General features: G+C 44.7%; 1 protein-coding gene across 1 annotated transcript in view; it reads right to left on the reverse strand.

Annotated features, from left to right (window-relative positions):
- The window catches only part of LOC146208087 (protein lin-28 homolog), a 199,741-nt gene extending 185,914 nt beyond the window's left edge, over positions 1–13,827 (reverse strand). The window contains exon 1 of the mRNA XM_084591761.1: positions 13,582–13,827. Coding sequence (XP_084447887.1) covers positions 13,582–13,723 — 142 coding nt within the window. The 5' untranslated portion in view covers positions 13,724–13,827. The remainder of the gene's footprint in view (positions 1–13,581) is intronic.
- Positions 13,828–27,212: the final 13,385 nt, after the last annotated feature.

The raw sequence follows: 27,212 nt of genomic DNA on the forward strand, positions 1-27,212 counted from the left end.
ATTGCTTTCCTTTCCCGCTTTCCACCACCTTTCGTCTCTCTCTCTCTCTAAGAACATATACTCTACGCAGGCTGTTGCAACGACGCGTAGCCAGGAGCTGCAATAGCGGTGCCGCTGCGCCGAGCGGACTTGTTCAATAACGCAAGACCGCCTCCTCGCGAGCTTTTCAACCAATCGAAAAACGGAGCGGCCGGGCACAGTCGGCGCTCTCGTCCATTAAACTTTAAGTGGGCGTACCTCCTCTCCTTTTTCCCTCTTTAGGGATTCAGAATTTTTCGTATTACACGAAAAGCAGCACCCTGTTTTCGAACACGCCTCGGAGATGGAAGGCGTCGTTGGGAAACGAAAACGGCGGAAACGTTCGCCGGACAGGAATGAAAAGAATAAATTGTGATAATGTGAGCAAGAAAAAGGACGTAGGTGCATGAATATTCTCTTATGAATTCACTTTTATGCTTGCACGCATTTGTTTTCGTATTTAAGGAGGGAGAAAATTAGTACGAGACTCAAGCTGGAAATGCACAGCTCTTTTCGTTGTTTATTTCAACGCTAAAGCGTCAAGGATTCCGATCACCAAAAATCCGTCTCCCGCCCGATTTTCGGGGATCTTGTGAGCGAAAAATCACGAACATGGCGTTGGCAGGCGGTAGCTGGCAGTTGACATGGCCGCGAAATGACTGACAGCAGGGCTGCCTGACGTTATCTTTGGCAGGAGCTGCCAACTCGGGCTTAGATCCCTTCGCGTGGGAGGATGATGTCAGAATCAGCCTGCCAGAAGCGCCGCATTCACGTTATTCCTAGGTCACGCAGGCACTCGGTTAAAACCGAGATTTATATGTGGGCTGGCAGATACGGCTATCGCGTCATACCCTTAAAGGCAGAGTTTAAAGGTATACTAAAAAAAATATCCAAGAATATTGAGAAAGCACCACAATTGCATTCTTAAGACATGATTACACTAGTACATGCAGATAATTCGGATTAGGTTTGAGCGGATGGCTGTATCTTTGACGTTTTCAGAGCGGCCGCCGGGCCAGAGGCAGCGCGCTCCCGACTGCGAGCCGACGGGTGTGACGTCACAACTACCCTCAGCAACGTCATGGCCCCGCGATCTCGCCGCCGTCGCCCCCGCACCTAAAGTTGGTTGACCGGCTACACGCAGTGTTGGTACCTCCGCGTCGCGCCGTGCACAATGCTGCGAAGTGTGCAATGCTGCAAACGAGGGAGGTCGAGAGGGACGCGTACAGAGGGCGCGTATTGCGGACAACTGTTTGCGCGGAGGGAGGGAACGGTGAATTGTGGGCGGGGACACGAGCAGCAAAAGAAAAAAGAAAAAGAAGCACGTCCGTCCCTGCGCTTTGTAAGTACCACGGGCGAAAGGAAAAATGAAAAGGTGCGACCGGTCGCGATAGGGTAAGTTGTGACGTGATATCCGGTTTTGTCAGAGCTTCCACAGGAGCCCGCTAGGTGCTGCAATTTAAGAAATATTCATTAAAATACTTACTTTCCCCTCATTTCTGTTCATAAAGTGGATTGTTTTGGTCACTCCCAATGCGATACCTACCATCTACGCTGGAAATCTCGGCGGAATTTTTTTAATTCAATATACCTTTAAGTGTCCTCTTTATTTTGATCAATTTTTAACTTCTTTTAATTGCCTCCTTTGCTACCGCCAACTGCTTTTTATCTATCGCCTGTGCCCAAAGAAAGCCGGTTTGTTTATCACTCAGACCATTGGGGCCTTCACGGCTTCCCTATAAGATTAAATTTTTTTCCGCAAATCGGTTATCTTTACCTTACACAGATTTAGAGATAGAAATGTGGCTTAATTAACTGCTCCATTATACAACTGGGAACTGAATCACGGGAGCCTGCTTACGTTTGGCAAAGACCGCGCTTAAAACTAATTTCCTGCACCACGAGCGTCTGATGTTCTGTAGGGATGGACGTTGCCTTCAGCGCGTGTGAGATGTTCATGATGAAATCACCTGGTAATATTAATGCAAATAAATCAGCAGATAGTTGCTTTATTACTATACGTGTTCTCAACATCAGTATATTGTGTCGCGTGCCAAGAGCGCTGAAGCCAACGTCCCACTGTGCAGTACATTAGGCCTTGGCCGGGCACGTGACACTGCCTGGTTAATCTCGTGTTTCGATTATTCTGTCTATCTGTTCCTCTCTCTTCCTTTGCTTGCTGAGTTAGAGCCGATTAAAGGTGTTTAAGGTTTTCGCTTAGCACATCTCATGTACATGAACTGAGCAGGTTGGCACTAGTAAAACCTCCCATTTTTAAAGCTATAATTCACGCTGAGCAACGCTCCATTTCGCTGAAAGTGTTCGTTACAAGTTATATATGCTCCAGAAGAAAATTAAATCTAATCAGAAGGTTAACGAGGTCGCTGTAGGAGATGAAGCAGAAATGTTTGGCCTTTTGATAACATTACAGCCCGAGCTTCATGCTAATCTATTTGCAGTTCTTTCCCGCGTAGACGATTTGCTTCACTGATAACACGCGAATCAAATGCAAGACGCCTTGTTCACTTACTTTAGAAACAACTGCTTATTAATAAGCTAATGCTAAGGATGGTTACATAGGTTCGTACTGTCCGGAGTATGTCTTTCTTTTCCGCATTCTCTGTCTTCCTCGCCAGGGTTGCCGGTTTGTCTCCCTCTCCACTGTTGTCAGCCGACTTCCCCCCCCCCCCCCTCCTTTTTTTATTTTTCACTGCGCGTTATCGCTGCGCATAGCGCTGTGAAACTTCGGTAACAACACGAAGATAAACAAAACATTTACTTATTCGCATGTTAGAGCAATCACTTCGTATCCGAAAGACAGGTAACCAATGCAGCGCGCTTTTAGTTTTGTGAGCAGCCATAATGTTTTTACGACCGCCTTGCAGAGTGTTGCATCGAAATGGTGGAAGTGCACCCTACCTGTTGGGGGCAGTATCGCGAAATGATGCATTCAGTTGCACCCCTTGGGTCGAAGTTGCAAAATGTTTTGCCCACCCCTTGCGGCTGATACCGAACTGCTAAAGTTCGGCCCGTAAGTAGAAAACAAACCTCATATCTGTTCTTTTTCTTGTTTTCTTACGAAGGCATGTATAAAAGCAAACTTTCTCTCAAAATGTTGAACAAATTTCGTTACATATCTATTAACCAAGATGCTGCGCCAACGTTCTAGATATGCTCGCTAAGGCAACGACAACAATGATTCAGTTGTTTTGCACACCCCTTGCGGCTGATACCGAACTGCTAAAGTTCGGCCCGTAAGTAGAAAACAAACCTCATATCTGTTCTTTTTCTTGTTTTCTTACGAAGGCATGTATAAAAGCAAACTTTCTCTCAAAATGTTGAACAAATTTCGTTACATATCTATTAACCAAGATGCTGCGCCAACGTTCTAAATATGCTCGCTAAGGCAACGACAACAATGATTCAGTTGTGGATAGGTCAACGCTCACTTACCAGGTGGGGTTCATATAGAAAATGAATTGCATAAGAAACCTTTAGCAAGTTACTCCTTTATTATTATTTCTATATTTTTTCTCGACCGCATATATCTCCTCGCAGAGAACATAATTCATTTCAATATCAGCCTTGCGTAACGGCCTCCTCGTCCCGGCAGCTCTAGAAGCAACCACTTGCGATCAAATAAGAGCACAAACCTCAAGAAGCCGTAAATAGCTCGCGTCGACTTTGCGTTTAGGCCTGTATGCATGCGCATTTTTTCTCTAAACATGCATGGAGTCTATTGTGCGGCTTCATGAATATATCAAGGAGAAGCAAACAAACAAACAAAAAACAGGCAGTGTAGCATCCCTTGAGTGCGCCTGTTGCACAACCTCGGCGCATGGAACGCCAACGGCGTGTACTTTAACAGAGACCGAACAATAATAAAGAACAAAACAGCCAGCAGGCGAGCTACATAATTCTTTTTGCATATACCGCGTATCGCGCAACAGTTTTTTTTCTTCGTATCCAGCAGCTATAGATGGTGCAGGCATGCTAAAAGAAATCCATTTTACGTAAGCAGGCGTGCGTGAAAGCGGCCCTTCTTTATTGATCGAGAGAGCGGCGAGATTACATTTCTCTCGAAGCGTCGTGTGCAGGACGCAATCCCTCCCTTTTTTCTCTTATTACATTCTTCCCTTTCCGTTTACCCCAAATACCCTGTTTTCGACTGGGGACGAAGATCGAAGACTCCTGAAAAGATGAAGAGAGTCCAGTAACAGAAAGAATGAAGCTATATGCGCTCTTAAAATAAAGGAAGCCAGCGAAGGAAGCCCTTCCGGTGACGACGACTATAGCATAAGATGATTGCGTTTCTGTGATCGGCCTTTATTTCGCCGACTTCTTTTTCCAGCTTAAAGGAAAGAGAATGCACAAAATTGAGGGCGAAACAAGGACAGGCAGCGCAGGCGGGCGGGATCTTGCGGTCTTCAGTCCACCAGTGAGAGTGGAGGAAAGAAGGCCGCCGAGCCGCGCACAATGGGAGGCACAGGAGTGAGGCCACGGCGGCTGTTTCGGATGGTTGTCGAAGTGATCCAGTTGCTTGGACTGTCGTTCGAACTGTCATTGCGTCCCTATGCCTCTGCGTTTTTCAGCCCGGCTCGTGATTGGTATTGATACGGAGCACGTAAATGGTGCTTGCTTACGTGGCTTTTATAATTCCCGGTGACGTGACTGCCTGGAACGTGAACGACGATAATGCGCGTATATCTGCCCCCATGGAAAACATTTTCGGGCTAATAAGAATCTGTGTGTTGATGCAAGGTCTCAGCTTTCCTACAGAAGCGAGATTAATGGCGAATTCCAGTGGGCCAGCAGGAGCACTTAAGAATGATCTCCACCATGCGTGCTCTGGCAAGAGCGGACATCTTCAAATGGGAGTACAAGTGTTGGAGCAGTTTCAACCAGAACCAGCGTGGTTTTGATGAGCCAGGAGCAGTAGGAAGCAGTCCGGCATACTCCGGACTGCGAGTGTGAAGGAAGTCATGTGACATGAAAACGCCTGATCATCGTTGTTTCGCATAATATAGTCTGTTGGCGGCAAGCCTGCAAACGTCGGGGCTCGGTTATAGCTTCGCAAAATCTTATCGAGTTGATGCTGGCACCTCGGTTACGTGGGCTCAACTTCAGCGGCTCAACCAGGAGAGGCCTGTATAGAAAACGACAGTTAGAACACGTCTCCTTGGCGGCAACCTTAGTCATGCTTTCAAGCGGCTGCTGGCCGGCACGCGGATAATGGTGGAAAACAAGCGTGGTCTTGTGGAATGCTGCTCTCGGATCACATTGATCGCTCCAGTGGCTGAAAATGCAATACTATACTCTCGGCGCGCTCCTGCACTGCTACTTGCTGGTCGTCATCTCTTTTTTTTTTCATTTATGGAACGCGCCATAATTACGGCTGTACTGTTACAGTACGGTATAGGTCGTTTGAGTACAGTACTGTAAACTGAGGAAAAGTCCGCGCTTGCATAAAGCGCTATAGGGTACTTCGGTGCAAAATGAAGTGATATCTACGAGCAAGGCGACAAAGCTTAGGATACACCAAGCTAAATTTTGCGATCCTGTTGTTTATGTGCAAGTATTTTGACGTGGGCGCAGAATTTAAGTTACCTTAGCTGTACGAACATATGCAGCAGAAAGAAATTCGCGCGCGTGTAGCATGGGTGGTTAACAATGTTTATACGCATATTGATCCGCGGACTACCCTGCGTACGACGTCATGCGCCCGCCACTCTAACGATAACAGCAAAGAACTGAAGGTACCAACTTCCTGGCTCTCGCAGTTCGGGCTATTACGCTGCTATCACGCCGAATATTGGGTGCCTGGTGTGATATTTAGGGAAATCCTCCAAAGTAGATTTGTAATAAAGGATCTAACCCAGGACCAAGAAGAATGTTTCTTTAACTAAGAAGTTTCTGAGAAATCTCTATCTTTGGCAGCAGTATATATGGATACGTTTAGGTGGATGTTAATGACCCATTACTCCCTTATTCGCGTGAACTTCTTAACGAAAGCTGCGATTGACTTGCCGCAGGCATCTGTCGAGTGGCGCAGATTTTGGGAGAATCGGCGGGCCATGGGCAACGACCACTTTTGCTGTGCTAGGCGCCAAGAAGTACGGGATGGATGCATTGAAATTGCAACGCCAAATTAGCACTGACAACCGCGGCGTTGAAGCGCGAAGTCGACGCGTAGGCGTCACGGGGAGAAAGGAACCTGTAAGAGAGGAACGCGTGTACAGGGTAAAGTTGTGCGTCACAGCGGGTCACTGAAGTTTGCATGTTTTTACTTTTTTCATACTCTCTTTGCTGGAACAGATGTCTTGGGTTAGAGTTATTAATGCTGGTAAAGTTAAAAAGGGGTGTGGTAGTCAGCAAGTAACCATGTCATACACATGCTTGCTGCGATTGGGTATACGATTCGAATGCGAGAAGGGGTCGCCCCTGTTACTTGACCAGTTCCATGTTTTTGTTTTCTTTGACCTCTTTGCTGTAAACATATCTCAAAGTGCCTAACTTGATTATGTAAAATTTTTGTACATATAGACAACAATCCATTATTGCTGTCGTCGTGGGAGTCGTCACAAGGCCCTCTCTGATGACGTCCCCCCCCCATTGATCACTCGATAAAGGAAAACCAATCATAGAGTACCACCCACAGGTGTCGGACATAAAAATCACCTTCTTGGTACACGGAACAAATTTGTGGTCCAACCTGAACGGCCGATGGATAAAACTGCTGCCAGTATTGTTTTTTTTTTTTCTTACGTGGCACCAACAAACAAAGGGTGAAACTTACTCTAAAAGTGAAAGTTCGGAATATCATTTTTTCCGAAAGTGAAGTGCTATTCGTTATAGTCTCGGCTAGCGCAGGTGCAATTCCGTTTCGAGTCCACCGGCCCCTGCATTCCACCGCGGGAGAACGAAAACGGCCTTTCTGTCTGCTTCGCACATACTGTACACTTTGTATTTGTCCGTGTAGTTTGTAGTCTTCGTGTCATTCGTCTAATTGAGCGATAAATTTTGCACCATGTCGTTCTGCCTCACTCCCATGACAATCCCTACCTGGCGCCGTCAGGATTGAGGCTGTTTCTCCAAGAAGAACAGACGTGTCCGCGCACTGCATCCGATAAAGCAGTGCCCAAAGCAGTGCGCCGATGCTGTTGTAAACAGCTCAACTCTCATCTAAACAGGATAAAGACTCCGACCATCGTTGTTAGCGTGAATTATATCAAAAAGCAGTGTGATCCAGAGAAACAAGAGATCGCATATTTCTAATGGAACTCAAGACTTAATAATTAGCACTTATTATTAAGGGTACAACGCAGGACGAAACCTTAACAAGTCCATTTGCCGCCAGTAGGGGTCCTCTTTCTGAGCTACGAAATTTAACCATCGTATACGTAGCTCAAAGGCAACATGCGAAACCCTCAAGGCATTCAAAAAAGGGCATGCAGGATTCTCTTTACTTGAATGCATTTCGCTCCTTTTCATTTGTTTCTATCCTTCATTTATTCCCCGACCAGTCTCGCGACATTCGCTATAGGGTCTCCTCCTCTGGGAAATGATTGGAATGGGCGAAAAGCACTCGGGCCTTTCCCTTTCGGGCTTGGCGTATGGAAACGGGTATATAAGGCGATCGGGTAAGAGCTATCGATGCGTGGCTGCGCCAGCAGCAATCGCCCGAGATGGCCTCCTTTAAATGCGCCCGCGCCTATACATACACAGGCGCCACCCGCCACACGGCCGGAGTCCATCTTCATTTCGCGGACGGAAGCCCGCTCGCTGCTCCATAGAAAAAAGGCAAACGTTGAATTGCTTTGGGATCGTTTAAGGAAGAAGAAACTAAAGCGACATCCAGAATTGGAGAGTAGGCATTTTTGTTGGTATTTTAAAAGACGCGATACGGTGAGTTTTTTTGTTTGTTTTTTTGTTTGTTTTTTCTTGTCTCGGCGGGCCTATAAAGGGCGCAGGCGCCATAGGATTTCGTGATATGTTTTAACAGAAAACGGCCACGGTCTTCTGGCTGAAAGGAATTAATGATGCTCAAAGATTTGATGTTGGGAAAGGTTGAGGGTCACCGGAGAAGGGGTAGGCTGCGAACGCGATGGTTAGATGGCATCCTCGAGGCGCTGCAGATGAAGTTATGTGATGTTAGGAAGATAGTGAGAGACCGGAAAGCGTGGCGTGACATGGTCCATAGGGTCACGAAGAGTCGGACACGACTGAACTGAACTGAAGTGTGTCTTGATTATATAACCCTTTCGGGCAAGCATTATTTTACAATATCGAGAAAAATAGAAAAATTTGTAAGTATATACTTATAATCAACAATTTAAAAATTAACATAAATTTCTTTAAAAATTTCAGTAATTCATGCAAAGGCACATGCAAACTCCCGCGTAGTTGCAGCACTGATTAAAAAACGGTCATTTTCAGACAATTGTTTTCATTGTCGCTCAAATCTGTTTCTGCGATGGAAAAAAATAGTAGTGACACATCGCAGCACGCGAGAGAAGAAAAACAGTTAGCTGGGTCTTAGCTTTAGTCAAGCCCGGTAGGTTGCTAAAGCAATAATAGCATGGCTATGCTGTAGTTCAGCTCGTGGTGTAGCCAATTATGGTGTACCATGTTGACCATACGATTAACACAGGACACACACCAACACGCTCCTTTTCAAGCCGTCGTTGCCGTTCTTTTACTGTTTCCTGAACGCGTCGTTGCCGCCTAGTTGCAATCCTACGTTCTTGACTGCTGAATGAACACGTCGACAAAGAGTCTTCACTGTCCAAAACATCCATTACATTCCATTCGGAGTCGTCAGCGGTTGAGGACGATTCAAGTGAAGCGCGACGCGCTCGTCTAGCTGCATCTTGAGCGCGCCATCCAGCGAGACGCTGTTCCTGTTCATTTGTCTCTGTAGCCCGTTGTCGTCTCCTGGCTTCATCGAGACGGCGTGACTTTTCTTTCTGTTTATCAGGTTGCATAGCGAGTGCCTCAGCTGAGCAAGCGCGAGCATTTATATACCTATCGTTTCCCTCTTCCTCCTCTCAACTGCGAAAGAAGAGGTGACAGCAGCGCCTCCACTCATTAGCAGCGCGGCTCCAGCTGCAGCGCGCCGTGCCTGCCGACCACCGCTACTCGACTTGGTAGCCCACCTCTCAGAGCTGGTATGACGTCACAGTGGCGCCATCATCTCATCCGCGGCGCGCCGTGCCTACTGACCACCGCCACCCGACGACTCGACTTGGTAGCCCATCTCTCGCAGCTGGTATGACGTCACAGCCATCTGGGGTCATTAAAAGTCAAACGTGCCTACCGACAGTGGCTAAGCGAAGGGCTAATAATGGGAGTAGTATTGCTGTCGCAATAAAAATACAAGCACCAGATAGGAACTTCAAAGTGCCTTCACCTGGAAAACAGTCCAGCAAGGGTTTCAAATGTAGCTGATATTACTGATTTCTTGAAAAAACAAACAAAAAAAAAACGCTAAACGTTTTTGAAAAGTTCAGAGCGCGAACGTAAACGCCGTACTATGAAGGGGTATACGATGCTTGCACGCAGTAGCACAATAGACGCCATAAAGAACGTTTCATCTGCGGTCTTCCAACGCACAGGTTGGCTTACTTCATTATGTGCTCAATCATGGAAGAATCATGGAAACTCAAAGAGTTGGTTTGTTTACTTACTGAAAAATAGAAGTGCATGTATTTGCAAACATCTTTACGAAACTCTTCTCCAAGTTACGCGCAACCTGTAGTACAGAGATTTCCCACTTTGCCAGGAAACAGAGAGCACACGTCAAGCCAGCTCCTCAAGCTAGTTTTTTTTTTTGCTTTAAATCGAGCAGCTTGTATATATATAGGATGCGAGAACATTTAACGTACTCGGCCGCTTTAAAAAACTATAGAGCGAAGTGCACGCTTCATATAAAGAAACGTTTATTGGACTCGACGTTTCGACCAGAAGCTGGCCTTCATCAGGAAGGCCAGCTTCTGGTGGAAACGTCGAGTCCAATAAATGTTTTTCTAAAATGAAGCGTACACTTCATTCTTTCTCTCTCTCTCTCTCTCTCTCTATATATATATATATATATATATATATATATATATATATATATGTGTGTGTGTGTGTGTGTGTGTCTGTGTGTGTGTGTGTGTGTGTGTGTGTGTGTGTGTGTGTGTGTGTGTGTGTGTGTGTGTGTGTGTGTGTGTGTGTGTGTGTGTGTGTGTGTGTGTGTGTGTGTGTGTGTGTGTGTGTGTGTGTGTGTGTGTGTGTGTGTGTGTGTGTGTGTGTGTGTGTGTGTGTGTGTGTGTGTGTGTGTGTGTGTGTGTGTGTGTGTGTGTGTGTGAAAGGTGCTCAGCTAGTGCCACGGTCGTGTCACGTCGGCAGGCTATTGTCAGCCAGCCAATTTTTAAGAGGCTAACCGGGGTAGAAGTAGCCGCAGTTTGCGAGCTCGGCCAGTAAACATCACATAAATGGAACGTGTTCTGCAGTTTTCATATACGTCTCAAGTCTTCCTTACTTAGCACGTAAGATCCATGAAAACTATACGCAACAAGTCGCGGAGGCAAAACCTTTCCAGGCACTGGAAGGTCACGACATCATGTTCCAGTGGCCACCAGGATAAAGCGGCATCGCCGGAAACGACTTAGCTGATCATGCAAATTGATCGGTTCCCATCTTTGCCCGGAAACCACTGATAAGAGCCGACGCAGCTGCATTTCTGTGAGTGGTCGCCGGAATGCGACTTTAACGTCATGGTCTACGCTCGGAGGCTACGCATGCCATTTGCACCAGTTCGATTCCTTACTTCTACTGATGATACCATCCGGCCTCTCCCGCGGCAACCTTGCGCTGTTGTGTCACCTGTGGCTGGGAGCAGCCTTTACAAATATATCTTCGCATCTCAACGCTATTGCAGATTCCCCAGTATTTTAGAGCTGCGGGCGCAATGAGGCTACACTTTTCGAGTGTATTCGGTGTGGGCGTTCTGTCTTGATTGCGACGCTGTGTCGTTTGGATACTCTTCCCCTTATGGAAGTCATGATTCCGGGCTTTGGACTACACCTTCGTCTTAGTGAAAAGAAATGAAGACTCTATTGACATTCAAAAGAACTCAGGGCTGAAATCAAGGTTTTGAACTTTCAGTGTGTGCCCTTTGCACCCTAACAAGGATTGCCTGTAGGCATCTGCAAAACTCGTTTTGCATTCCTTCTATTTCTTTTGAAAGCTTTGGATTCATTCGGAAAGTTTGGTTTGAGCAAGCAATCACTGAACAAAATAGTTTTTCTTTACAATTGAATTGCTCCAATTGTGCCTCTCGCCTCTTGCTTTGAAACTTGTTACAGCGAACAATGTGCGCGAGTTGTGCCTATTCTCCTTTGACTCCTCTTGCCACACTTACGGTAGCCAGCTAGTTGTTGCCCAACTAACCATCCTGTCTTTACGTTCTTCGTGTCCCTCCTGGAGGCTTCCACGAAAATTGCCGTGTTTGTTATCTTCGATCATATATAGTGTGGTATTCATTTCCGGTCAAATGAAGGAAAGGAGCCAACAGTAGGCGAGGCCAAGGTAAGCATAAGGAACTTTTTTTAAATTTTGCTATTGAATTAATTAGTGCTATCATCAAATGTCACTTGGAGTTTATCTGTCAGCTAGAATCACTGCACCCCCCTTCATGAAATATACTCTCAAGTTTATCGACACGTCACCATAAGGACTCCACAAACAACTTGATGAAAATCACCCTTAAAAAAAGGACGGCCATAAAACGCAACCGAAACGTCTAAACTTTTAAGCGCGAAATAACAATTTGTCAAACACATTTCGACATCTCGGCAAGATGCCGGTGGTCCCACGGCGCATACCTCTAAAGGGCTAAGTGATTCCAGCGTAACCTTCTGCGTGAAGGCTGTTTTCTTATTTTGTATACATAATGCAGACTACTGGGGCGCAGTGAAAACTAGTTGCATATACTTGTAATTGGTCAAATTTTTGATTAATTTTACTGTGCTATATCTTTTACCTTAGGATAAAGATTTCCTAATATCATCGCAATAATACGCGCAGTCAGTACGAAAACTATCGCGGCTTTGTCTTTATCACTGTTACGTTACATATATCCATATCTGAATCTTCGCAGATTTTACACCTCGGCGACATAGCATGCCAGGGGCGGATTAATCAGTCCGCGCGAAGATGTAAGGAGGAAGTGGTCGTGTCTGGAGGCGTACTTCTGGGACATTTTATGAGGGAGAGATTGGGCAATGATTTTCCTCTCTTAACTCCTTTACAGCGGCTCTCCGGTGGCGCGGCCAAATTGATATGCGACTTGCCGCTGCCAAACACCTCAGGTCCTGCAAGCGTTGTGTGCCGGCTATTAAATGATGAATTTTACATGAAATCAGGCCAGAATGAAACGCGAACAGCGGCTGGGAAGAAAAGAAAATATTTCATGTACCTTCAGCCGCAGGGTACAACCATCATGATTCACGTCTCAACGTCAAAGTGTATACCGATGTTCACGTATTTCCACGCACAAAAAAGGAATAAATATATGTCTTTCTGCACAGTGGAAAAATACGCCACGCGCATGTCCGCGTTTAATTCCAGCCTGACCATACATGCCTGCATGTGTCGCTTCAAAATATAGGTTGTACACCACTCGCATTCTTTAACTTACAGTGCAAAGAGAGAGAAATTGTAGTGCTCCTAAATATGTCTTCAACATTACTTTGACCTTAAACTCGGCCTCTTTTCTTAGTCAAAGTGTAAGGACGATATATGATATAACACATATTTGAGTCTTCAACACTAAAGCTAACGGTAGTTTTTCCTGTGGCCTTTTCGTTTATCCGCTTACGTTCGTTTTTTGACTGGGATGAAAAAAAAAAAAAAAAGTAATCCAGTCACGTCATTTGCACCGTCTGTCAGAGCTGGAGTCTCGGTGTAAAGGAATGGTTTTCGACAAAATGAAACGCTTCGAGAAAGGCAGCCCGAAAGATGAACACGAACATTGATTTACTTTTGTTCGCAGTTTCTTTTCTTCTTTTGGAAATAGGCCCAACTCGCGCACGTTGTTCGCTGCAACAAGTTTCAAAGCAAGAGACGAGAGGCACAATTCCGGCAATTCAATTGTAAAGAAAAACTATTTTGTTCAGCGATTGCTTTCTCAAACCAAACTTTCCGAATGAATCCAAAGCTTTCGTTATAAATCACTCAAAGATAGCGCGGCATCTTACCACAAGCAAATGATGTCAGCTTTGGTACAGCGTGTTTTTATGCGTAATTAACGAAATGGAGGTGATGAAAAGGGAAAGGAACTAGGGCAGAAAGCATTGAGAAACGCAACCCGTTCAAAGATGCCGCACGCAAACTTGGGACGGATGCAGGAAGTGACGATCGACAGGGACCGTGTCTACATACGCGCAACGCGGTAAATGCGAAGACACGTGTGAAACACCACAACAAGTCTGCACAGAGGACCGCGCGTGTCAGAGGAGGTGTGCATACAAAAGACCGCACTGACGCGCTGCCTGTCAAATCGGACATGAGCGTACGTACTGATGATGACGCTGTGTCGGTGATGGTGTGCGGACAGGACCTCCCAACAGGACGCCGCGGCCGAAGGAGGCGGCGACGAAGGCAACCGGAGAGCCACGAGGCTGGGTCCCACGGCGTGACACGAGGCCAGTGCAGCGGTCATCGTGCAGAAACAGCCCGCTCCTCCTCAAGCTGCTGCGCTGACGGCGGCCCGCGGCGCACTGGCCGGCAAGTGGCTTGGAACCCGCAGTTTGCCCCTCTCCGCGTGGATGTGGCGGCGGGGGAGAGAGCGCCATCTTGGGCCGGATGCGCGCTGACCGGATGTGACGTCAGGGTTCGCCTCGTCTCCTCGCCGCTGACCATGGGCCGAGAGAGCGTGGTGCTGGCGACTGCTGGTGGACGTAGAGGCAACTAGGTTGCGGTGGGTGAAAACCCGAGTCAACCAAGGGGGCGCAACCTGGCCGTTGTGGGAGTTGCACCGAGGTTCTCGAAGGGTCAGGCGTTGTTCAGAGGAAGTGAGACATTCAGTTGTGTAGTCCGGAAGGAAGACGTAATACTGTGGTTTCAAATGCTCACCCTATGTACACAGCTCCTGACTTCGTCCTCTATTTTTTTTGCTTTCTTCCGGGCTCTATAATGCTAATCGTAAATGGCTTCTTCTTTGACAAACAAGTAAGCAGGACAATAAGCTTACTGAGCAGGCTACCTATAGCTTGGTTGAATGTCTCACCCAACAGCGAAAACAATCCTAACGCGACGCAACCAATTCCATGGAAGCAAATCAGGCATTTCCGTCCTGTTGGCTTTTTATTTAATCTTTCAATCATGATTTTTGTTCCCTGTAACTTTGTACGCAGGAGGACACCTTCCGCTGTAGGTCTCTTCTCCTTGGTGATGCCAAAAGCGTTCCTTTTAAAACGCAGACATGTAATACCTGCGTCTTAGTGCACGTGCGCATACTTTCTGCACGTATGTTTTGAAGTAGCTTAATAACCAAACAGCTGCCTAATTGAGATATTGCGAAGCTTGTATTGGCATATGCACTCTACAGCAGCACGTATACTTTACGCCAGTTTACCGCAATATCGCCAAACAAGCTTTCCCAGTCGCTAATTAAGAGACAGCATAGTACAAATTGCTTAGGTCACTTAGGGTAACAAACTGGATTCCAAGAGAAGGGGAGCGTAGCATGGGACAGCAGAAAGTTAGGTGGGCGGATGAGGTTAAGAAGTTCGCAAGGGTCAAGTGGATGCAGCTAGCACAGAACCGGGTTAAGTGGAGAAATATGGGAGAGGCCTTCGCCCTGCAGTGGGTATAGTCAGGATGATGATGATGATGATGATGATGATGATGATGATGAGTACAAATAATAATGCACATGAATAACATGCATTGTGAAGCGGGGAGGTATACGACCAGAGAGTTCATAGCCTAGACCATGCAGGCACCGTCCTTAGCTGCCATCGTTTTGAAGTCATTAGAAATTGAGTCTTCTTTAGATGTAGTTTCAACGGTTAGAGGCGAAATACGACAAAGTTCTCCATGCTCAGCGTGAAGGGAATTCGCATCTGGTGACTGGTGTCGTCATCATTAATCGACCAGAATACTTCACCTGCGAGATCAGCGGGATGTGGTTCATTTTTATTCTACTACCTAACCAATTATCTCCACGATTAGATTAAATATTTCCCATTCATCAACACAAAAAACCCTATGATTTCCTTGGTGTCAGTGCCTGTTGGATCCCTTTGCATTGCTCTTCTGCAAGAGCAAGATCTCTCAAAATAAAATAAAATTACCCTGCCCCGCGCCAGCCACGACCATCGTACCTATTCCAGCTTCTTAATCCCCTTTGTCTACAACCCCTGCTACGTTCTTCTTTGGAATTCAATCCGAGTCTTCCCAAGCCCTTTCATTAATCTTCGATTTCCTGCTGCACAGCTGAGTGTACTAGAAACGTGGAACTATACTGTGTACGTTCCTTTTGAGCGACTCTAGCAAGCTGCCATATTGAGAACTAGTATAAAGCAGTATCAGTGGTCTGCGAGATGCTCGTGTACAGCTTGCATTTATTTTGTGAGTAGGCTGCGGCAACAGCATGGAAAAATGTCTACCGTTCTTGAAAACGGCGGGCACACTGTACCGTCTGAATATTTGCGGTCTATGGTCGATGCGACGCTACTTCTTTGAGGAGGTTATTACCAAATTACTTTTGTTCACACGAAATTCCTGCCTGCACTCATTTGAGCGAAATTAAATTAACCAAGTAAGGTCCAAATTTTATCACCATAATGCTATCACCGCATTGTACAGTTATGAAATGCTCGACTCATTGATCAGGTGCCCAAAAAATTAAAGCGAGTGATCACACGGCAAAAAAAAAACAGTAATTGCAAGTGCATACAATGTACTTTTTCTTGTCTCATGTTTACGTATTTAAGTATCATTCAAAGAAAGCACACCCTCCAGTTGAGCACTTTATTCTCATCCAGTTAAAGACAAGTGAAGCTAACAAGACAGTCAACTGAAACCATCAAACCGAGAGATCCCTTCAGTTGGTTCTGCTACCTGCACATTGATTCAAGTGTTTCAATATTACATTGCAGTTAATTTTTTCAGTTACACATTTATGGTACGATTAAACATGCTTTATTTCTTCTTACTCCATTATGCTGTTGAATCATTTGTTCCAAATAAAAATACGTGCGTACTTATTCGTCGCAAATAAAGTGAGGGCATATAGGCCACTGGAAACTTGTATTTGTAGATAGTTCACAAAGCTCCCTCTGCTCTTTCTTGCCATCGCTCTTTCTGCAATTCTCATTTCTGTCTTCTCTCGGTCCTTTTTATTTCTGCCGGTTGCGACCCACGTGCTTAGGATATGAAATAGTAAGCGAAGTGGAGGGGGGTCGAGCCACTTCGCGATCCCATCGCTGCCACCAGTTGTTAGAAGTCGAGTGCCGGTGCTTCTGGAACCATATTTGGCCAAGACGACGACCGACCCAGCAAGGATAGGAATGCCCCCGAGTGAAGACGTTTTAAGGAAGTAGAAGACCGAATTTACTTTACATAAATACAACTTTGATGAAAGTGATCAACTGATAAGGTAGCGTTCGTGCTCGAGTTTGTAGGAGTCCAGTTTTATAAATTCCCTAGAAGCCAGCCGAGAGGGCAGTAACTTCAACACATCGCTCTCACGCACTTTCACACACGCGCCCGTTGACATGCCTCCGGCAAGATCTTGCTTGGAGGACAGGATGTCGCCGTGAATGGCTCATGCGTCCCCCGAGGGCGCTCCATCCCGACACGTGCAGGTGTAACTACTAAATGAGGGAAGCATACGCGGAGGCAGTCTTGTTGTTTCCCATCGTGGGATTGCCCTGGGTCAGCGTGAAAGGGATAAAGAAGGCCTCGCTGGGCGTCACTCGTCCTCTCAACGTGAGCCTGAGATGGTTGCACCAGAGGTCAGTCAGCTGCTCAAAGAGTAGTTCGGGCTGGCTGTGTCCGCCACACGCTAACGCCGTGCGTCTAACTACGGCGAAAACCACGCTACTTTCCGCGAAATGCGATGTCAGTGGGTTTGTCCCAGCACGCGTCTTCAGCCGACAGATCCACTTCAGATGCTACTAGGTGTTCTTGACCTTCCAGAAACCAAGATTCGTCACCTCCGAGGCAACGTCGTTCCGAGTGCTTCGACTTGTCACGTGCATCCAAGATAATAATAGCAATTGTGGAGGACAGATACATCCTTTTCCTTCGTTTGAGTGTGCAAGGGTGGGAAGGCCAAAATAGCTTTTCGAGCAGGTCTTGGAGCAGAAACATATGCGTTTTGTAGCAGATATATGAAGCTCATTCTGGAGCAGCTATGGAGCAGAAAATAATCATTTTGTACCATCAATATCAGCATTTTGCAGCAAATTTTGAGAGAATGCGGTCAGTGTAAATATTCACTAAAGTTGTAAAGGCCTCCGATACCCTCTTCTCAGTGCAACACGCTAGCAGCGGTATCTGCTTGGAAGCGGCCCCGTCGCGTTTTGAGGATGCTTTATTGCATAGATTTTGAACAGTGCCTGATCAGTGCGCAGTTTCAGCGTACCAGAAGAAGCACAGGGATACAAGCGGGGGAAATATGCGTTACAACGCGTGACGTCATCCACCAAGTAAAAAGCACTCAAACGGCCTGACTGACCGATGCGCGCACGCCACAGCGGCCGCGAGATGGCGTGGAGTTAAGGAAACCAGGAAACTAGGAAACTAACTAGTAAGTATGCTAGTAACAAGGAGGGAGAAATAAAGAGCATTAAGCAATAGGTGAAAAACACAGAAGGTAAAAATTGGATAAATTCGACGGAAAAGAAACAGAGTTTGGAATTATACCGAAAGTGGAAAATGCAGATCAGGAAGGAAGATTTCTTTGGTAACTCAAGAGGCAGTGCCCTACTTTTTGAAGCTAGATCAAGGTGCCGCAGCTACAAAAAGAAATTTAACAATGGAGATGACGCATGTGCTGTATATGGAAACTCCAGTGAAACAATTGACCATATTATACTCGAATGTAATGGTATCCATCCGGAAGTCGATGCAGGCGCAATCACTGTTCCTGAAGCTCTGGGGTTTAGAGATAACAGTGACCGGGTGAATAAACCGGCGGTGGAAACTAGCAAAAAACGACTGGAAGATTGGTGGCTTAAAAGCAGAGAAGTGACATAATGTTAGTAATGTAGGAACAAAATTTAATAAATAGAATAATGGTTTAGTTAACCATTCTAAATCAATAATTAAGATATAGGGAGAAAAATGAGCATGATAGCTACTACTGCTACCACCCCGTTTCAAAGGGGACGCTCCTATATTCCATCCATCCTTCCATCCATCCGAAACTATGGAACAGAGCTTCGCTTCCGAAGCTTGGGGCTCTGACCGCCGTGGCAGTTGCCACAGGTAAGTACGAAGTGCACCTGCGCCACTTTTCCATTAAATTCAGACTTGGGAGGACTACTTCGGTGATCACTGGCTGCGCATTCGTACGTATATATCACGCGACTCCCCGATCAGAAATAACCGGTGTGAGCCAGGCGCTATCCGAATTAGCAAATGGTCGACGCCACATATTTGCATGTGCCTGTTCGCTTGCTTCTTCAGCTAGCACTGCCGCACGTGTCGATTTCACGAAAGGAGTGCAACCGATGTGGTATTTGTGGAACGCTGCAACAAATGAACGCCCTCTGCAATCCATGATGGCTGGCCGCGAGCTGGGACACACAAAAATTTCCGTAATTGTCGAATATTCGCATTGATCGAATACATACAAGATCGCCGCGAATGAAAAAAAAAAAAATAATCGTAATCGCAAACCATTTCGATTGCCCGGACACCCCTGGAAGCCACGGCATGATGGGAAAAAAAAAAAAGAAAAAGAAAATATGTCGCGGCTGTCTGGCCTTTTTGGCGCAAGTTGGCGCAGCTTTTTCGCCCCTGTATTTTAATAAACCACTACCATCACCATAGCACACGGGCCCACGTCTATGCTCCCGCTGCTTACTGCAATTATGAGTGTACTTCTTTTTTTTTTTTTTTTAATCATGTGCCGACTAGCCCGTGAGAAAATCTCTGCCTCCAGTTAGGTTCTTCAATTGATTTCCTCACTCAACATTGATAGCGCGATTGGCACAAACTGGCTTTCAGTTTGCTTCTAAGGCATTGCAAGTTTCTGTAGTGCTTGATCTCGCTTTTCACCGTGTTTTACCTAGTGGTAAAACAGACGCATTGTCTATAGGCGCAGTTAATGTTAAATGCACTAGGCGCTGAATATGTTTATACAAGCACAGTTAATGACTCAATGAAAATGTTGATAACAATTGTAATGGCGCTGTGCCAATTTATCCGTTGTCGCGGAAAGCTACCGGTATCACTGCAAATCTCAGGCATTGTACACATTTCAAAACAATGTGTAATGGACAATACTCATCTGAAATATGGCGTATTCCATACGATTCCTAACAACTACTTCACCAACACTGCTTGGACACTTCATATACCAAAGCAGTACTTTAGACTAAGTACACCATACAGACTGCTGGCGATTCTGACTTTTTCGCGGTGGGGATTTTAGGCCTTGCATGGAGGTGATGAGCTCAAAGATATATTGAAAAATCTCCACACTGACCTTGTATGCATGAATTCATTGGAGGCATAACGGTATATAGTTCTGGTCGTTTGCCTTAATTCACTGCCCGCTGCGCCTCCTGAGAAGGCACGCAGCCTTATTGTCATCGCTTTTGAAGTAGCCAGCCTTAAGCCATCCAGCGAGCCAGAGTGGTGCACACATTTAATCGCTGCACTTTAATTATCCCTATTCATCGGCCGAAAAGTATGCTGGAGGTCGCCGGTACTAGCAGTTTGTGGTGATGTCGCCAGGGTGGTGCCATTACAAACACGTTCATAGCTTGACACTACTGGTACATCTAGTAAAACCGCGGCCACCAATTCAATCCCAGACGAAAAAAAAAAAATTTTCTGCTGTGATGACAGAATTTCTGTGCGGTTTTCAACAGGTAATCTGTTGTGACAACATAAATTTTTGTAGTAACATCATATTTTTCTGCTGTTACAACAGAAAAGTACTACATGATGAAGATAAAGTACTAGTGGCAAGTACTACAGAACCACAGAATATTCTGACATTAATTACGACAGAACTGCAGAGTGTTTAGTCGTATATTCGGCATGGTTCTATAAATGTTTTCTTCCGACTGGGCCCTGAGATGCATCACTCTATTTCTGGGTGCCGGAAATCGCTCCAGAGCTTCATGATAGCGCTGCATATATTAACGCGACGGGGTTTATTGAAGCCCTGTTCGTAGAAAGTCCAGCGTTGGCGTAGGCATTGTCAGGGAAAAATCATGAGCATGCCTCTAGCAGGTGAAAGTTGGCAAGAGATACCGCCGAGCTCTGATTGGTCGGCCGGTGCTATGACGTCAGCAGGCCACGTGACGTGTCCATAATACCAACTCGGGTACATTCTTCAATATGAGAATCGAATCCAGGACCGTCAGATCCCTAGTCAAACGCGCTACTTATATAGGACACTCAGCACGTTCGCACGGACTGTTTAAGTGGGGAGGCAGGGCATTATAGATGCCTATGTCGGGTCGTTTTGCACATAATGTGGTAACATACGATCATGCTCTAATTAGTATACGCAAAATGGCAGCGGCATAAACTAAGGAATTAGTGATTCAGCGGGTATAAAAGGGGAACGTATTGAACGCAAACGAGCATCCGCAAGGGAGCAGCGCCTTTAACCTGTAGCGTTAGTTTCTTAGTTTGTTCGTTCATTCGTTAGTTATATGGGGTATTGTGGCCTATAAGAAACAGTTGCTTTCATTCGCCAAACACAAGTTATGTTTGAAGTTTGAAGTTTATTCTTAGTTTCCTTACACAGAAACTAAAGGACCCCGAACAAAAGGTGCGTACTTGCACCTGACCAGGTTCAGAGTCCCATACAATTGGTACACAGGGGAAACAGCGCGGTACAGATGAAATTGTTTTCTTTTTTCACTCAAATATGCAAATTAACAATAGAAAAATACAACAGTAAGAAGCACTCAAAAGCTGAACAAGTTAAAAAAATAAAAATAAAACAACAACAACAGTAACAGACACTCAACAAGCTAAACAATTTTTGACATCGGTGACAGTTTTAATTACAACACTTAGTTCCACATCTCGTTCAGTACTTTTAAATACACCAAGTGATGCATGCCGTTCAATAACGGCAACAAGAGCCTTATTTTTGTTCAAAAGCATGGGTATTTGGATCGCAGGCTTTGCCCATCGTAATTTGTTCTCAGCTTTGGTAGTCTTTATTGTTTTTTCCTCAAGTGAAAATTTTGTTTTATGCTCATATATGTCTGCGCAAAACTGTCACGGTTTTTCCTGATTTCATTGTATATATAAATCGCAAGTTTTTTTCCATAAAGTTGATCCATCCTCACTACTCCATAATTGCAACGAAAAGCATGCATGGTTTCGCTGTACTTCAAACCTTTTAGGGCACGGATCGATTTTTTCTGTGTAATAAATATGCTTGCCAAATTGGTAGCAGTAGTTGTGTCCCCAGTAGTTGTGCCCCATGTTAAGTGCCATATTATGATACTTATATTACACTTCAAACAGTGGTTTTCTTTAGAAATGTTAAAAAAAATAGATAAAAATCGGCAAGTGCTTGTTCACCTAAAACCAATGCGGGATGAAATGGGACGTGTTCACTGTTAAATGCAGTAAAACTTTTCCCCACAAGTTCTTCCAGTTGTGACTCTGAGGTTAAAAGGTGATTAACTGTAATCTCGTCACCGCACATTGCACATATAGGTTTGTCTTTTTATTACCAAGAAACTATAAATAACGTGTGTGTCTTATGCGTAGACAGCTAAAATTACATCGATAAAACGTTCCTGATGGAGTCATGATTTCTATTCTCCTAAAATGGGCTATAAATAGAACGTAAATTCAAAGTGGCTCCATTACCATAATTACATATGCTGTATGACAATTCAGGGATAAGATCCTGAGAGGCATAGGATTCTGGCTTTTTCTGTGCCTTTCATGCCGTATAGTTGACAATACCTAATAGCAGCAAGAAGTTTTGAAATGCAAATTACTACTAAGATTCTTATATGTATTTCTTCCAGCAGAATCTTTATACCTTGTCTGCCTGGTATTTAGAACTTGAAAAAAGGCTGGAAAACCAAGCCGAAATGTAAAATCGCCTTGTCACTTCAACCACTGTTTTATAAGGAGCTTATTCTTGAGGATGAAATAGTTTGAACTAGCACGCAGCCTTTTTTCCGTGGTTTTACTCGAAGTAGGGAAACTCAGGATGATTGCTAAACAGTCGGCAATGTGATATTATTGCACATAGATAAACTGTTTTGCGCATGGAGGCGAGAGTCAGCTACGTGAATCGGAGCCGCCTTTTCATTGTCCTTTCCATAACTACAATTTACTCATTTAGTCACGAAAGTGGAATGTCCTTTGAACACCGATCAGTTAAAAATGATAGAAAGATAACCATCTTCAGACGTTATTCGAGCCAATAAGATTTAACGTGAACTACGTAATTCCGATGGTGCCTTGAAGTCAATTGACAATATCCTAATTGACTACAATGCCCACGGTTGAAATTCCAAACAACTTTATTTTTACTAGCACTCCGTTGCCGTAAATATGCTGTACATAAAAGAACAGGCATTAGATGGGGGAAAATTGTATCGGTACATTTACCATAGTGAGTATTAAACAAAAGGCCCTCTTAAGGCACAACCCGTTTTAGCTGTGGCGGAGGCAGAGCTAAATGCAGAAGTGCGGCGCTCGGAACAAGCGCACTGGAAAAAAAGAAAAAGAGCGCCATTGATAAGCGCCAGTGATTAGCAGACCACCCTGGAACGCGCACGCCAAAGGGGAATGAACATTAGCGGGCCCTTACTGCAAAAGACCGCGATATCCCCCCCTCATGCACTAGTTTATTATTTCTTGAGGGAAAGAAATACTGGCTGTGTCCTTCAGCCAGCTTTCTCAATGAGGCAACATTAACCGGAAGGATTTCATCGCAGCGTTCAGAGCATGATACCCCGCTTTGTATCGTTAGTTTCGCCACAGTGCCCGCATGGCGATATCATCACCGCTGTTTTAGAAAAAGAGCTCGCACCCGAACGAAGATTTCCTCCACTGTGGGGAGGGTTCCATTTAAAACGGGCACATCACGTTCAAAAGGCCAAGAAGACATCCGGGTGGCCATCTGAAGATCTTAAATTCCCAGACCGCTTCTCTCTTTTCTTCAGAGACGCTGTGCAGAAAGTAGACATAATGTTAGCGTCGCGTTAGACGCTAGCTGGTTCCGAGCTTGCCCTCGACGTTAAATATATCTCCTGCCTGTTCACGTTATATCTAATTTCATGGTGTAAAAGACCAAATGATGACATAAATGCACATATGACTGCATAAGATTAAGCAAAAAGCTATGGCTCCAGAAAAGGTCTCAGCGGAACAAAAAAAGAAAAAAAAAAGAAAGAAGAAATCCCGACGGAAGGTTGTGCAGGTTCTGCAGACGCTAAAAATATGGCGCTAGTTGTCGATAGCAAGCACGCGTGCACCTCCATGGGCGATTGGTAGCATGTTTCAAACACGGCTATTTACTCCTCTGGGTCTTAGTCCATGGAGTATACTGCTAAATAATGAACACATTGAGGCACAATGGTAACACTGTAACACCCTTTGCCTGCCACAGATTGCCGGTCAGTTGGTACGTGCGCTTCCCCAGGGGTGTGGATGTCCTTTTTTTTTTTTATTCCCTATTTTGCATGTAGTCAACTATGCAATGCCAACATTTCAGAAAATCGTCTCACCAACTAGCACGCACGCAAGTTTTGTGGAGAGTTTTCTCACTACAGTTAAACACACACACACACACACACACACACACACACACACACACACACACACACACACACACACACACACACACACACACACACACACACACACACACACACACACACACACACACACACACACACACACACACACACACACACACACACACACACACACACACACACACACACACACACACACACACACACACACACACACACACACACACACACACACACACACACACACACACACACACACACACACACACACACACACACACACACACACACACACAAAGAGTAAATCGCCTCTTGAAGCTAAGAAAAGCAAACCGCAATTGCAGTGATTAACGACATCTGGGAACAGATTTGGGCAATGTTTTAATGCAGATGCCTTTCTGACAGGTAGATGACCCAAAAACATACGTAAAGCGGAGACCGCAAACCCATCACCTTTGCATCTTGCATGAAATTGCTCTTCTTACCAAAACAAAAAGATACCTAAACTATTAATTCAGTATAAAAAGAATACAACAGTATTGAGTTTTTTACGGCTATGTATCAGCATACGGTTTTTTTTTTCTCCCGTTGTTAGTATTCCCTTCATTTTCAAATTTTCTAAGTGCATAATACTGCAAAAAGTGCGATAGTCCTTCAAGGTAAATCTCCAAGGTATATTGTACTACTTCGGTTGCACGGCTAAGGAAATCAGGCATGCGTAATTGGACTTTTCTTGCAAAAACACTTTGTGAGCTGTGTGTGACCCTGGTCAGCATTTATCTGTCTTAGAATAACGTGAAGTTATCGAGGTTTGGAAAGTAATGAACTAAGTTCGATTAACGTCTTTCGTCGTCAAGAAAGGAAGGAAATCAAGTTAAAATTGGTCGCCGAGTACCTAACACCTTCTGTGTGCTAACAACAGGCCTATAAATTGAGTAATGGGTATATTGTTGGAATAACTCTGATCTATATGAGGCTAAAGGGAATCACGTTAAATCTGCACGGTTATGTTCTAGTAATCATCGGATAATTATAACGGAGAACATTGAAATAAGCATAACTGAGTTTTAAAGTCCTCCTTTCTATAATAGCATTTCTTAGTTCTTATATTTAGTTCGGTTAGACGTTTTTTTTTCGACAAAAAATATCGGGAATAATTTTATTAGCAAAGGAGGTCTAAAACTCATTCTTTGAAAGAACGCCCGCCCAGGGAATGAAATAATAAAGGCACAAATCAAAGTCTATAATGAAATCTACGGTGCATAAATATGTAAGAATATAACAGCCAACAGCGTGGCTAAGTCGATTACGATTCCAAACAAAGCGCCATATTATTGCAAAAAATTGTCCCAGTTAAATGTACAGCTATGGGGCCTCCTACTGAATGCACAATTTGACTAAATGCATAATTCCCGTACAAAAATCAAATTATTATAATTCTGAGTTGCAGTTATAGTAGAGGTTCGAAGGAAGCAGAAGCGTTTACAATTACGCAATGAGAGCGCATAATTTCCATCGGGAGCCAAATACATTTTGATCCACTTCGTATTGTTATCGTGACAATTTATGTTGGCTCATGGCAAGCACATCCGACATTTCGAAGCACCAAATAGCGTAGTTGATCTGCCGCCACTGGTGTAGATTTTTCGTGACAGCAGACAAGTTTCTGTGCAAATGTGATACAATTTTATTGTTAATTGCGGCACGAACAGCCCATATTTATTACACAGGCAGTACATGTGCAATCAAATTTTGACTGCAGTGCAGATCCCCAAAACAGTACTCCAAGGCCGTCATAAGTGTGAAGGGCAAATCTGCTGCATATAGGCTGGACGCAGTAATTCGAACTGCTTTGTTATGCGATCGCTTGAAACACCATAGCTAGCTAACGTGTGTGTTATCGCAAGATGACGGGCTGTAGTTAAGGAGACTTGGGACGAAAGCATCGAACAGAGATTAAATATAAGTTTTAGAGAGCATGTTTGTGCGCAGATTGATGCACTTGTTCTCAAAGCTAGTCGTTTTTATTTGTATACAAACACCGTCACTAAATTTCAAATTTGAGCTGACATCGCACGTTAAAGATCTCCAGGTGGTCGAAATTACTCCGTAGCACTCCACTACGGCTCCTCTTTCTCTCTTTCCACTTTCATTCCCACCTTCCTCCCTTCCCTTACGGCGCGGTTGAAGTGTCCACAGAAAACAAGCGAGGCAGTTACCGCGCCTTTCCCTTCCTATATAAATAAATCAATCAATCATGCGAATCGATCCAGCGGAGGAAATTAGAGCAGCAGGAGGAAATCATACGGCCATAAAAAAATATATATTTCAGAATGGCTACTTGCACATTGCAAAACACCGTTATGAGGGTAACAGTTTAATTTTGCAGTTTTTTTTTTTTTTTAAGATCGCCACTACAAGGATGCGTGTGGGGTGTCAGCCTATTGCTGCACATATACAGAGTGAACAAGAGATTTTTGTAAAATCATTATTGCGTGAACGGAGGAGTAATGAATGAAATTTAAATCATTTTGGTGCTAATTTTCATGTAACAGTCAGGTAAAGTATAATTTTGCAATGGGAACCGCGCGTGCTCGATTATCCAAGCGACATAAAGATATTTGTCTCCATATAATTCACGCGTTTGTGAACTTGCAAACGCCAAAATGTGTACTACTTTTACTAAAGTAATAAATATACCTACTTCTAATGGTTATTCGTGAGAGAGTTTTTTTTTCTTTTTCTTAACGCTTAATCATGTACTAACGGTTATGCAGAAAGCAATGAAATCTGCATTGCTTAGGCATTGAAACATGTCCTCATCATCATCAGCCTGAGTATACCCACTGCAGGGCGAAGGCCTCTCCCATATTTCTCCAATTAACCCAGTTCTGTTCTAGCTGCATCCACTAGACCCCTGCGAACTTCTTAACCTCATCCGCCCACCTAACTTTTTGCCGCCCCTTGCTACGCTTTCCTTCCCTTGGAATCCAGTTTGTTACCCTAAGCGGCCATCGGTTATCCTCTCTTCGCACTACATGTCCTGCCCATGCCCATTTCTTCTTGATTTCCACTAGAATGTCAGTAACTTAAGTTATTTCTCTGACCCAATCTACACGCTTCCTATCTCTTAATGTTACCCCTGCCATTTTTCGTTCCATAGCCCTCTGCGTTGTCCTCAACTTAAGTAGAACCCTCTTGGTTAGCCTCCACGTT

The sequence above is a fragment of the Amblyomma maculatum genome, chromosome 1, assembly GCF_055883805.1.
Source record: "Amblyomma maculatum isolate TAMU_Amacu chromosome 1, ASM5588380v1, whole genome shotgun sequence".
Taxonomy (NCBI): domain Eukaryota; kingdom Metazoa; phylum Arthropoda; class Arachnida; order Ixodida; family Ixodidae; genus Amblyomma; species Amblyomma maculatum.